This window comes from Vanacampus margaritifer, chromosome 2, assembly GCF_051991255.1.
Source record: "Vanacampus margaritifer isolate UIUO_Vmar chromosome 2, RoL_Vmar_1.0, whole genome shotgun sequence".
NCBI lineage: Eukaryota > Metazoa > Chordata > Actinopteri > Syngnathiformes > Syngnathidae > Vanacampus > Vanacampus margaritifer.
The window spans coordinates 25054655-25069040 of record NC_135433.1 but is presented as its reverse complement, the minus strand read 5'-3'; the positions used below and the strand labels follow the sequence as shown (position 1 = coordinate 25069040).

At 39.8% G+C, this 14386-nt stretch overlaps 1 protein-coding gene across 1 annotated transcript; it reads left to right on the top strand.

The window, feature by feature from the left end:
- Positions 1–320: 320 nt before the first annotated feature.
- map2k4a (mitogen-activated protein kinase kinase 4a) lies at positions 321–13488 on the top strand. The gene is given in 15 exon segments (XM_077558474.1): positions 321–660; positions 663–716; positions 718–772; positions 2392–2427; positions 3612–3644; positions 6857–6959; positions 7271–7445; positions 7526–7645; positions 8232–8351; positions 8439–8490; positions 8714–8841; positions 11458–11535; positions 11612–11760; positions 12815–12860; positions 12943–13488. Coding segments are annotated over 15 exon segments (1299 nt in total). The 5' UTR covers positions 321–624; the 3' UTR covers positions 13057–13488.
- The last annotated feature ends 898 nt before the right edge of the window (positions 13489–14386 follow it).

Sequence of the window (14386 nt, the reverse complement as noted above, 5' to 3'; positions counted from 1 at the left end):
TCAAAATATGTAAAATGTGGAACAAAATATTCCAGTGGCAAAATAAATAATACATGTCAGTATAAATAAATACGTCATAAATAAATAAGGACTTTCAGTTAGAAGAAAAAAATATTTGTTTGTTGTGGCTCCATATGAGTGAGTGAGTGAGAGAGAGAGAGAGAGAGAGAAAGAGAAAGAGAAGAGAGAGAGAGAGAGAGAGAGAGAGAGGGAGGAGGAGAGAGAGAGAGAGGATGAGAAGAGAGAGAGAGAGAGAGAGAGAGAGAGAGGAGAAGAGAGAGAGAGAGAGGAGAGAGAGAGAGAGAGAGAGAGAGGAGAGAGAGAGAGATATGTCAGAGTCACTTGGTCAGCTGATCGCTGCTAGCTTTTTCGCTCGCTTAGCTTAGCCTCGCTGATGTTGTGAGTGCCACCTTTCTTCACAGGTAGCTAGCGTCCTCACAAGCTGTTTTTTCAACCCCAATCTCTCAACTTTTACCGGCCTCCATACCCGCCGACAGCCTCTCGGGGCCTACATGGTGCTGCATTATTGATCGTGGGGCCGAGCAGGAGAAGCGTCTGAGCTCGTCGCAGGCAGCCCGCCCGCCCGCTCGACAGACAGCAGCCGCCGCCGGCCCGGCGCCGCTGATGGAATTTAAACACACAACAATGGCGAGTCCCCGGTCCCAAACAAGACCTCTGCGGCCAGCAGTAACAACGGCGGCACGGTGAACGCTACCCCCGGCTGCCCACCACCAGCCTTTACAGCACATTAGCAGCGTGAGCAGCCTGCAGGGTGAGTGTGAGCGAAGGGATGGATGGATAAATCCCAGCGAAGGTGAACTCTAGCTCGGGTGTTAGCCGCTGGGGGCTTCGGCCGGCGGGTTACTTTCCTGGACGAAGAAACACCCCCCAAGGGGCACGTAACAGGGAGCTATCAATAGGCGAAGAGATATCAAATACCAATAATAAATATTAACAATATTTCTACCTGAACGTTCAGTAGCATTGGCAGTTTAGGTGTGACCTGCTAAAGGACGGAAAGAACCAACACTACTAATTCCGTTCCAAAACTGCGCTATGCAAAAGCAACACCGTTGCCAAATATATTCTGAATTTCTGTTTAAAATCATATTTAGTTATTCTCTGTCTCAACGCGAGGGTAGTCAATCGGCGTTGAGTCACCTCCGTTTAAAACGCAGCATCATTATAGTGACTTCAATTTACGTCGAGTAGTCACTGGTGTTGGGGTCATTTTCCGCTATTTTTTTAGGGACATTTCTGAAGTAATTTGCCCAAATGGCTGACTTTTTTTTTGTCCTTGAGTTGTTTTCATGCATCCTGTCAGGATGTCCACCCAATTAATTCTGTGTTGATCAGTTAAATTGGGGTTGGGAGCAATCTTTTTCTTCCTTTCCTGAAGCAATTTTCCCAGAAAATTATAAATTTCTTATTCAATTTTGGCCATGTCTCCTTGAGACTTTTCTCACACCCTGTTATGATAAACATATCAACCTAAATGTAATGTGGTGAAAGTGTTGTCAGGAGTTCTGTTTTTCTAAGGTTCAAGGGGGCAACACTGAAAAAATTATGTTCAACTTTCTGTTGAACTTGGACAGACTTGAGACTTTTTCTTTTGTCTTATTATGATAGTCCTCCCCTATTCTTCATTGATTAGGGAAACCACTGTCGGGAGTTAGCTTGGGTGTTTGGCCACTCCCTGAACCACCAGGGTCAGTATCAAGGAGCAGTCGCTGGATCAAATATCACAAACAAATACATCATACTACCTGAATGTTTCTTTGAGTCATTAAACCTGTGACCAACTGTCTTGTTTCCTCTTGGTGGAGTCAGGACAACCAAACAACATTCCATAAATGCACAATTTAAAAACAAACCCCTTGCAAAATGTTTTCTGAACATATGTTTAAAATTGTATTTATATATTTGCTACCAACATAAAGGTACTCAATCGATGTTGAGTCATCTCCGATTAAACCACAACACCCTTGACATTCACGACTCGGGTTGTGTCTAAACTTGGCTTCATTCTTCAGGTACTTGAACACAATCAGTGGCGCTTGAGGACTTGACGTGGACAACAAGTCAATTTTGTACACGCCAAACTCATCTACAAACTCTCATAGCCACACCAGTTAGCACGTCTTATGTAGTTATCAGATATTGTAAAGTCAGTGAGCCAGCTCTTAATTGAATTTGGCAGGTTTGAATTGCAATGAAAATGGAATGCTAAATATTGTTAATCCATCCTTCTTGATGCAATGTAAAATGAATGAATTGATACTGAATGTCTCATTTTCACTTTTTGGTATGCAATTTGAAACTCTGTTGAACATTAATGAATATTTATGCAATGTGAAATGAATGAACTGATGGAAAATGTTTCCTTTTCAGATGCCAACACCTGCTGGAGGTGTCAAAGTGAAACAGGTAAGACATATTTCATTGATTTGTCTACAAGTTTGTTTAGATAACAAAAGATGAGCCCAGCTAATAACCAAGTTCTTCCCTGTGCTTGATTCCACATTATTACCACATCTGCTTGCAATATTAAATTGTGATAAATGATGGCCTTGTTGATTTGAATTGAAATATTATGTAGGATGTCTGTCAATATGAATCTTATCATTCAATAGCTGCCTCATCTCTTACACCAGTGGTTTATAACCAGCGGTCCGCGGGCCCAAAATGTTTTTTGTATTTTTTGGGCGGAGTATGTACGCCAGCCGTACCACAACCCCCCAATCCATCGATTACCTTCCTAAGGGCAATACAATATAAAAGGCTGGGTCAGATTATATCATCAGGAATCATGATATTACGTTGAGCATCTGTGAGCATTCTTACTCAAGCAGACGTGGCAGAGAATGTGTTTGACAGCAGCCAATCAGATTCAACCTTTACCATCTCCACTTTGGTTTGCAAGTTGAAGTAAACAGAAAGTAATAATAAGTAAACAACAACCAAACGTGCATCTAAACATTCATGTTCAATTTGGGGAATGAGGCTTTTTCATGCATCCCGTCGTGACGGACGCATATGTCAAATTTCATGTTGATCAGTGAAAATGGTGTTGGGCTCATTTTATGTAACGTTTAGGGGACACTACAGAAATGGTTCATCCAAGCTACAATTCAAACAAGAATGGCCAACTTCCTGTTGAAATATGGATATGTGTCCTTGAGACTTTTGGTGCGTAAAATGGCAATATAGGCATGTCCACCCAATTTCATGTTGATCTATGAAACTGATGTCGGGGGCAGTTGTTTTCCAAACAAGCGCTACTGAGTGATTGTGATGTTTTATTGAGAGAAGAGTTCTTCTAGTGTTCTTTTATGATGTGATGATTCCATGTTTTCTCTTCCTGCTCTGATTTTTTTCCCCCCCTTACACGCTGCTAACTAACGCTCGCTAATGCGGAACGACGGTGAGACTGCCCACAAGGAGACTACACTCCCGTATCTTTTTATACATTATTTCTTATCATTTTCACGTGTGTCCCCCCCCCCCCCCACTTCACCCACATGCCTCAGCCATGTTGGATGTTGCACGTGCATGTCCGTCCAAACAGGAAATTGTTGAATAGGAAGTAAACGTTGTGTTCTCGCCTCCAGGCTTTCAGATAAACCTGTCTGGAGCCCCCCCAAGTAAGACCAAGCTCATTGTGTGTGTGCGCGTTCACAACTTCTAAAATTAGTGTGTGGATGTGTGTGTGTGTTTTGTTGCTCGTTGCTAATCCACGTCGAGAGCGGGCTTGTGCCGCTGGACCTGTCTACTTCTTGGCAGACTACAGGATAAAATGTAAATTAGATGTCAAATTGTTTATTTTAGTCAGCTCATTATCATGCCATTTCTATATTTTAATTCTATAAACTATAATTAATTAACCAACAATTTAGTAATATGCAATTATTTAACGGCAGGGTTTTCTCCTGGCTCGTACCATTTTGATTCGCAGTGGTGTGTACGGCAGTTGCCCAATGGATCAAAAAACTTTTTCTGTGGTGTAATTCCATGTACTTAATTGTTGTTTAACATTTTTTTCATCTTAAAACCTTGCCTTGAAATAATACCAGACTATCACTTCTTTTGCGATCAATTCTGAAAAAGCCAAAAATGTAAAGCGTAATGCTCTTTTTAGAGTCCCCCCCCCCATCCGCTTGCAAAATCAGATTTACTTTGATACAAAAGAAAGAATATTTACCTGTTTGATTATCCACAAGATCATCCAAACATTAAAAGGTAGGAAAGAAAATTAACTGATGGCATAAATTTGCAATTGTAGTTTAAAGCTGCTCTATATAGGAAATTGAATTTCAAATCGCTACTACCACAAGTAGCCGAAATTGTGCAGTGCACGCTCCCTTCATAACGTGCACCCTGCACACACTCATACGAGCACAACTTTATTACTGAAGACTTAGCACAGAGCATACTTGCTAACTCTCCTGAATTTCAACCACGTGGCTCCGGAGTCCAGATCAGTCATTTCTCCCACTTGACTTGACTTAATCTCCCGATTTTACAGCAAAGTAAACATTACATTGTGGGGAATATAAACGTTACATTGTGGGGAGGCTGGTGGGGTGGGGTGGGGGTGGACTGCAGCACGCAGTGTTACATCAGATTGATAGTGAAAGTGACGACCAGGCATCATCAGGAATTCCGGTGGCTGGCCCCCCCATCCCGTCGATAAATATTAATTGACGCACAATGCAGGCCAGCGTACACAGTTTCCATGGCGATGATTGACGAATAGTAATCGCTGGTCAATTCTTACCCAAAAAGCTTTCCCCGAGAACATTTTATTACTGTTTATTTTCTGTAGATCGGCACAAGTCCTAAGCTCAGACGCTCTATGACTCTGACACTTTTCTACCTTTTCTCTTTATTTGCTGGGATGAAACATTTCCTACTTAAAAGCATTCAAAACTTCCTGAATGAAAGTTTTAACCAATAGCAATGATGGTGCCTGCACACTGTCCTTTCACTTTTCTTTAAGTATTGCTATTTTTTGCACTTAAACTACTGAAGAACACTCATAAACACACACACACACGTACAATGGAATGTCTCAACACATTCATCTGATGCATTAAGGGAAGTCTAGAATGTTCTATTTGATTCAGTCACGTAGCAGAGTTATTTCTATTCTTTACACATTTTATTTTAGTATTTTTGAATGACTACAAATTCAGATTTATAATAATTTTTTCCTACTTCCAAACTGTTGCCATCCTATGAATTTTGCAGGCAATGTTTTAAATCTTTTCAACCTTAACATTTATTGTACCTGTGAAAGGGCTACATAAATAAAGTTGGGCTGAGTCACAAGCAGTACATTTAGAAGATAACCACTTCAAAATAAATGTGTTAAAAACAGTGAATTACTTTTGAAACTCAACGAGCAGTTGACCTAATAAAATACGCTAACGTAGCCATTCACACCTTTGTCAATCATCGCAAACAGTTGGTCAATCCCAGCCGCAGATTATTTACATCACTTTCTTTGTTCACTAGAAGGTAATGGCTATCAAGCCAATGGCAATCGGGAAGTACTGTAAAAGCCAATCAAAATAAAGCTGTAACAGTACTTTACTATGATTGGTCCACATGACTACGGTCTTATCGTCACTAATCATCACACTCAAACAGTATTTTGATGCCAGTCTAGAGTTTTCCGTTTTAAAGGAGACTTTGTGAATTTTTTTTATACAATTCCAAACAGTTGTCACGTGTTAATAACATGTCTGTGTTTTTTTTTTTGTGTCAAAATACCTCAAGGATTAGAATATTTACCTTTTTTTCTAGAGTATAATGTATTTTTCTTGCCATTGGGAAATTGCTTTGTTTTTGGGCTGTCTATTTCCAGGAATGAATAAACATGCCGGTGGTAGAGCAAATTTTACAGTTTTTAATTGAACAAAAGGAGCATGTAAGCGTGAATAAAAAAAACAAGGTTGGCGTGTAAAGTGAACCAAAATTGCTAAGATAGGTGGATGGAGTGCCATGCGAGGATGATACTAAACGAAACACAAAACTAAAATACGTACACACGGCAAAGCCAAAATCAACAACAAAAGATCATAGTAGTACTTAGTGGAAACAAACAGAAGACGAGAAGCACTACTTGCATGTACTAGGAAACTATGGCCACAAGCACGAGAGTAAACAAAACGCAATGTTTCAGCAATCTTCCTTTCTGTGTGTCCTGTGTCAAAATGAATTACCTGCTGATGATTGCCAGCAGGTGAGGCACAGGACACTCCGCACACTGACACATTCCAAGGAAAAATGACGGACAGAGGGCGGCACAAAGCCGGATATGATGTTTTGTTTAAAATAGAAACATTTAGAGTTGCTTGTCCTCGGATACATTTCCAGAAGTTGTCAGATAACTAAAGATTTAATTTCACAGTTGACACACACAACTATCGATTTACAGCACATTAAGAAGTTAATTTAACATCAAATGTTCCCTCTAGTGTGTAAAAAAAAAACCAAAACATAAACTACCTGTCCATATTCTTCTCCAAAGCTGAAGAAAGTCAAACACACATTGGCAGAGTTAACCCTTTGATATGAGGTCTCTTGAGATGGTTTTACTTTATTTTGGGACTGTTGAAAGCTGAACGCAGTTTGACTTGCTGTTTCCTGCAGCCTCTAGATGGCGCTCATTTACTCTTGCATGTATCAGCGCGTTTCAAAATGAAGATGTTGTGTGGTTACTAACATAACGTGGTGTCTGTGTGGCATGGAGCATCTCCTCACTCATCCTTTTTTTGCCTCATATTCTTCGCGTTCAAGGACTGTCTTAACAGTCGGTGACTTTACTCCTCGTTGTTTTTATGTTGGTCAGGTAAACGTAAAGCCCTCAAGCTGAACTTCGCCAACCCGCCCATCAAACCCACCACCAGATTCTCACTGAACACGGGCGGACAACCCTTCCAGAACCCGCACATGTGAGCCACCTCCACCACTACCATTTTGTTCCGTTTACATCAGTCATCCTGTAAAACGCTCATTCATCAGGCACACCAAACAATAACAATTTAAAACTTGCAAGTTGCAACAGCATATAACTTGGAGTAACCTAAAATGTACAACTCTCAATAACAACAACCTACAATTTATATCTACAACAATTTGCAACTTTGAACAGTTCATATAAAACGAAAAGTCTTCAACAAACAAGAAGAGTCCAGTTGCCTTCATTCAACTTGCTTATTTTGTCCTGTTAAATGTGTGTAACATGTTATTTTTCCCGGCTTAGCGAGAGGCTGAGAACGCACAGCATCGAGTCGTCCGGGAAGCTGAAGCTGTCACCCGAGCAGCTTTGGGACTTCACGGCCGAGGACCTGAAGGATTTGGGCGAGATCGGCCGCGGGGCGTACGGCTCCGTCAGCAAGATGGTGCACAAGCCCAGCAACCAGATCATGGCGGTCAAGGTGAACGCACCTGCCCACACTCTTTCACACGGCCCAAAAATACGTAAATTATTGTTCTTACATAATCCCTGATTTTCCAGCGGATCCGCTCAACGGTGGACGAGAAGGAGCAGAAGCAGCTCCTCATGGACTTGGACGTGGTAATGCGCAGCAGCGACTGTCCCTACATCGTGCAGTTCTACGGAGCTCTTTTCAGAGAGGTCGGTATCATAGACGTATATGTAGACCCCCACCTTGAGCACTGAATCGTAGGTCGGCACTGCCTCTACATTGGATGTGGCAAAGTGGAGACGATATCTCGTTCATTCATGTGCTGGTTGGAGTTGAAGCAACCTTCAAATATTCAAAACCACATCTCATGGGATGTAGACTGAATAATGTATTTTCATTGTATTTGGTCATCATAATTTGAAACTAGTACCTTCTCTCAGGACTAGAACCATCAATTGCAGCATGGTCACCCTAAAAGGGGGATTTTCCCCGTATAGTGTTTTTGACTTGACTTAAACCTTGTATTGGGATGAGCACTTTCGTTTGAGACTAGTACTTTCTCATTACTAGAACCTTGGTTTGAGGCATGATTCTTGGGACTAGAACTTGCAATTGGTTTAGGACTTAGAGCCTTTGCTTGGGACATGTACTGTGGCAAAATGGGCCAACCGACTCAATAAGGTCTCACAATTATGTCTATGCCTAAGTATATACATCTGTGTCTGGGATGATCCAAGGTGTGTCTGATGTTCCGGAATATACCGACTAAAAAAATTGTGTGTATGCGTGTTGCAGGGCGACTGTTGGATCTGCATGGAACTCATGGCTACCTCCTTAGACAAGTTCTACAAGTTTGTGTATTGCTCACTAGACGACGTCATTCCTGAGGAAATCTTGGGGAAAATTACTTTAGCTGTGAGTTTTTACCTCGCCATCATTATCATCATCATTTACTACCTCTCAAGTCTTCCCATCTAACGTTAAACGTCTTCCTACTTTTAGACTGTGAAAGCACTCAACCACCTAAAAGAAAACTTGAAAATAATCCACAGAGGTAAGAAAATTTATTTCGATGATATTATGCTTTTGATTATTACCGTATTTTCACACCAAGCAATATGAAAGCCCTCTTATTTTATTTTTTATTTTTTGAAATTTAGATTTTATTCCGATGTATTAATGTCCATTGTGGAGGCTTCAACATGCCCAAAGACGACCAAATTGGAGAGCTAGTCAAGGTCTTGCAGCGTTAATGTTTATTTGATGTGTTTATTCAGACATCAAGCCGTCAAACATTCTCCTGGACCGAAACGGAAACATCAAACTGTGCGACTTTGGTATCAGCGGCCAGTTGGTTGACTCCATCGCCAAAACACGCGATGCCGGATGCCGGCCCTACATGGCCGTAAGTCTCACACCATTTCCTGAATGATGTAGGATTGATGCGTTGCTCTATGCTGGCTTCTTCCTGCTCTCGTCTCGTCACGTTCATTGCCTTTCTTTGTTGGATCATTAGTTGAGCTCATGTGTGAAATTGAGTTTGACAATATTCGATGTTTCATGGGTACTAGGATGGTGTTTGCTCCATCAAAGGAGATGTAAGGCCACGAACCTGTAGGACCAGCCTTAGGCAAGGTGCAGGAACCACTTAAGCCTCTTCAGATTCTACTTTTTGCTTAGGAAATTTCCTTTCCTTTCCTGTCCCCGGAAGTACTTGGAGGATAGGAGCTTTCGAATGCTTATGCTTAGGAAAGGTACCGGAATGCCACCTTTAGCACCTTTTCTCCTGAGCAACCTTTACGAAAGGATGTTACCCACAGTTCTTTACGGTGGCATAAGTCAACCCCCTCATTTAATTTTTTATTTTTTTACAATAATATATTCTATGCAGCCCCACTTGTCTAAATATGGTATTCTGGTTAATATTGCGTTGGTGGAATATGAGTTCAAAAAAATCCAGCCGTTTTAAATCCATCTCAGGGGGCGGCCATTTTGCCACTTGCTGTCTCCTGAAGATGACATCAATGCTGCTCAGGTCTCAGGCAACAACCAATCACAGCTCAGCTTGAGAAAACAGCAAGTGGCAAAATGGCCGCCCCCTGAGATGGAATAAAAACGGCTGGATTTTGCTTCATAACTCATATTCCACAAATGTAATATTAATTAGAATGTCATGTTTAGACTAGTGAAGTCACATATAGCATATTATTGTCAAGAAATGTTTAAGGTTTATTTCCACTCTAAAGCAACAGTGCACCAACGTATTCGACAGATTATGCTAGGTGTCACCAACATGGCCACCAGGTAACGCCCAAGCTTAGTGGTCTAGTGGTGACCTAATCATAGCTAGCGTGGATAAAAGGTGGGGGTCACAACTACGTTGTAATGATCCCTTATAATTTGTCCAAATTTGTGACTTCAGAAGTGTGTTTCAAACTGGTAGCCTTTCGTATTAATCAGTACCTAAGAAGAGGTAGCACTCACTTTCAAAAAGTTTGCTGACCCCTGGACTACAGAAAGAGGTTTCACGCTCAAGACTAAAATAAATCATGCTTAAACAAAACACTAATTTAATACATTTCTAATAAAGATTTTTGTTACAAGTGGATAATCAGTTAAACTAAGAAATATATATGAGAAAGGTGTGGTTCCATAAAAATAGAAATCAAATTATAAATCTTTCCATTATTTATTTGAGTATGCAATTACAAAATCAACGAAAAACATGAGATGCTTCACAGAAACAACACAGTATACCACATTGTAAGACATTTCCCACAAACCACTAACTCGAACATTCAAATCATTTTGTATTTCTACCCTCCACAGCCCTTTTTTATTACAGTATTTTTTTTAAACTCATTGTAGACTAACTTATTTTATTTATTTATTTTTGGTGTTTTGAGTACGTCGACCATTGCATGGTTATTTCGTGTCTTGGGGGTTACGTTTACATCAGCAACCAACACCCCAAAACACCCCATCCCCCCAGCAGTTTTCCACACAAATTTGCACGCACACGCACACGATTGAAGTCATATTAGGGTACACTCGAGAAATGATTTGAGGCGATGTGGCACTTGAGTGTGTGGAATTTATCGCGTTTGTGGTCATGTGACACGCTTTACAGACCAGCGTTGACAAGGCAGCGGCGTTTGGGCATGCTAACATGCCTGTTGTGCCTCAGACCAGCGTCTCACCCACACATGCATGCAAACGCGTCCAGTCTTCATTGATTGGTCCTCTTTAGGGATCATATCTAAAACAAAATCTTACTCCTTGATGCCTTAAAACCCTGGCTTGAAACCGTAATTTGAAAAACCCCATACTGTGTTTGAATTCCCAGTTAGACACCATAACACTTTCCAAACACTGACTCTTGCTTAAACCACTGATTTGAAACGCTAACTCTGTTTTGGAGCCCAATCACAATCTGAAAACTGTCATTCAAAACCCTAGCCCTGAAACTTTTTTTTTTTTAAACCCTGCTTTGTAACCGTAACCCTTTATTTGAAACCATAACTCTTTCTTAAAATCCTAGTTTGAAACCCTAGCAATGTCGTGACATTCACATTTTAAATGCTAACCCCAATTTGAAACCCTAACCTAAATATCAAACCCCAAACTTGAATCATCAAAGCTTGTTTACAGTTCTAATTTCACACCCTAACACAGGTTTGAAAACATTTATCCTTTGAAACCCTATTTTGAAACCATAACCCTATTTTGAAATAATAATAACACTGCGTTGAAACTTTTTATATTGAAACTGTAACCCTGTTTTAAAGCCTTAACTTGAAAGCCTAACCCGAAGCCTTGTTTGAAGTTCTAATCCAAGCCAAATTTGAAACCCTTGACTTAAACCCAAATTCGAAACTCGAACCCTGTTTGAAACCGTAACCCAAGTTCCAGACCCTAATTTATAACCCAAGCTTGAAGCCCTAATTTGAAACTTTATCAGAGTACTGCAACAGCGTGTGTGTGTCTGTGTGTAATCGTTTTTGTGTGTTTGTTTTTCCAGCCGGAGCGAATTGACCCCTGCGCGTCGCGGCAAGGTTACGACGTGCGCTCAGACGTTTGGAGTTTGGGAATCACATTGGTGAGCTTCCACTCTTGACTGATGATTGGTATCTTGAAATATTTCTTCTTGCTAAATGTGTGTGGTCACGTTCCAGTACGAGCTGGCGACGGGGCGCTTCCCGTACCCGAAATGGAACAGCGTGTTCGATCAGCTGACTCAGGTGGTCCGGGGAGACCCACCGCAGCTTAGCAACTCTGACGAAAGACGCTTCTCGCCCAAATTCATCTCTTTCGTCAATGTGTGGTAAGAACACATTCCTCAGTATTTTTATTTGGACTCCACGCTACCAAGAAAAGAAATGCATTGCGTGTTGCCATGGTGAAAGATGACATTTCTGTATTGTTTTGATGAAAAAAACAAACAATCATCAATTTCCGGCTAAAAAAATAAAATAATTATTAACTGCTAGATCTCCCAAAACATGTGTGTAAATGGGTTAAGTCTAATTTTGGTTAAATTTGGACACTACTGAAAAAAGTATGCTTAGTCCAAAACGGGGATTCAAACTATTTTTTTGTCGCAGGCCACATTGTAATTATATTTTCACTCCGAGGACTGTTGAATGACATTTTTACAGTAATTTATGAAATTAAAATAGCATCCCCCCAAAAGACCATTCAGTCTGGGGGGAAAAAACATTTTATGTCAAGGGGAAAAAAAACAAAAAACAGAATGATTCTTATATTTTTCCAGGTACAAAGATGGATTTTTATCAAGAATCTTTTTCCTCTAAGAAAAAAAAGCCATATATTTTTTCAGGAATTTAATTTGACAAAGTAACTGTTTTTATTGAAAAAAAAAAATAAAACAATTCTTGTTTGTTTTTTATTATAAATGCAGTCTATTATACCATGAATAGTTTTTTCCCTTTCTTTCTTATTTTTTATTGTAAAAATGATTGGTGTTTTGTCCAGAATTGTTTTTGCCTGAACAAAAAAACAAAATCATCATCATGAATTATAATTATATTCCCCACACATCAGTTTTCTAGAAAAAGGGATATTTTATTTCAAGGGGAAAAAGTATTTATTTATTTATTTTAATTATATTTCAATAATTGTTTCCCCTAGAGAGAAAGCCAAATCTATTCAAGACTTTTTTCCCCTGCTAAAATATCATTCTTTTGAAAACAAAAACAAAAAACAATTCTTACTGGACTGTACTATTGATTCTTGCGTTACAAAAATAAAGCATGTCCTATAGTGGACAGATTGCTAAAGTGCACTTTGTATGGTTTGTTTTTAAACCGTTTAACAATTACAATAATAGTCATTATAACTTTCTCTTGTCACTGAAGCCTTACCAAGGACGAATCCAAAAGGCCAAAGTATAAAGAGCTGCTGGTGAGTTGATTTTGTCATCAGCATGTGACAATATCTTACACCACATTTTTAACATCATGTTTTTTTGCGTGTGCTCTTCCAGAAAGATCCATTTATTCAGATGTACGAGGAGCGTCCGGTGGACGTGGCCGCATATGTGTGCAGACTTCTGGATCAGATGCCGGCTTCTCCTAGCTCGCCTTCGTACATGGACTGATTGCCATTAGCAAAATAAATACACACACATCCGTTCGTTCATCTAACTGCTACAATGAATACTTCAAGCCAGACACAAAACAAGCAAAATTATGAGCAAATAGCACGTCCATCTTCTTCATGTCACACTCACAAACGCACACACACAGCCGTCATGATGAGAGTGTGTCTCAGAGATATCATGACTACATCCAGATGAATGCTAATTATTATTATTATTATGGAGAAATAGGAAATGTTGCCTCCTGCTGGAAACATGCTGAGTGCGCGCGTGAGTGTGAATTGAAAGCATCTTGTTGTGTTTGGTCTCCTCTCAAACTTGTCATGTCAAAAGTGAGTAAAAAGTCAGAAGTCAGAGGTTAAAGTTGTTTATGATGTAAGCCAGGATATGCTGAGAGAATCTAAATAAAGACCAGAATAATATTCAAAACAATGTGTGTGTGTCATGCCTTGACTTTTTTAAATAATTTCTGTCTTGATTAGAATGGACAAAAATAATGAATAGAGTAAGTACAATCAATTAAACCCCACAAAATATGTGCATGACACTCAAACACAGGGCTGAACTGACTTTCTGGCTACATGGTAGATGCCCAGTGGGCCGGTGTCTTTTGGGACCGATTCGTTGCTACTTAATTATTATTTTGCAAAATTTTAAGAGACCAGCCCACAAATTAGAGGGTGCAGCCCATTAATTCATTTACAATGTAGACAGCAAACGGACGCAATCGAGGAGTTAGGCCGGCGGGACTAAGTAAGTGCCAAAGCTGAAAAATCATCACAGCAGCAAAGCTTACACATAATAAGACAACAAACTTTTGAGGAGGAAATAAAAAGCAACTAAATCTACCATTAATCTGAGCGTGAGGGAGGAGGGGATTAGTATATGGTGATTAAGGAAGTCTTAATATGACATTCATGTACAAGAAGTACAAAGTGGGAAGGATATAATTGACGACTATACACATCCAATATGTGCAATATATATGTAAAAAATCTGTTCTGTTAATTTTTATTATGCATGCATAATGTACATGTACCGGTAGGCTACTGTAATTTTTGCACATACACGTTTAGTCATTCCAAAAAAAAATTTAACCAGAGGACAGATAATTTATTCATTAAAGTACTATTCACTTTTTTATTCTACTTGACTTGAGTAGATGAATAAAGTATTGATCAAGCAGACGAGCACCATGATAGGGGAATCAAATTTGAATATTCATACAGTTTCTTTCAGACATACAGGCGAAGCTACGGTTATTAAAAACAGATAGTTGAGTAATAAGTAATAGTTTGTCACTGTTTATGTTAATTTAATAATTATTATT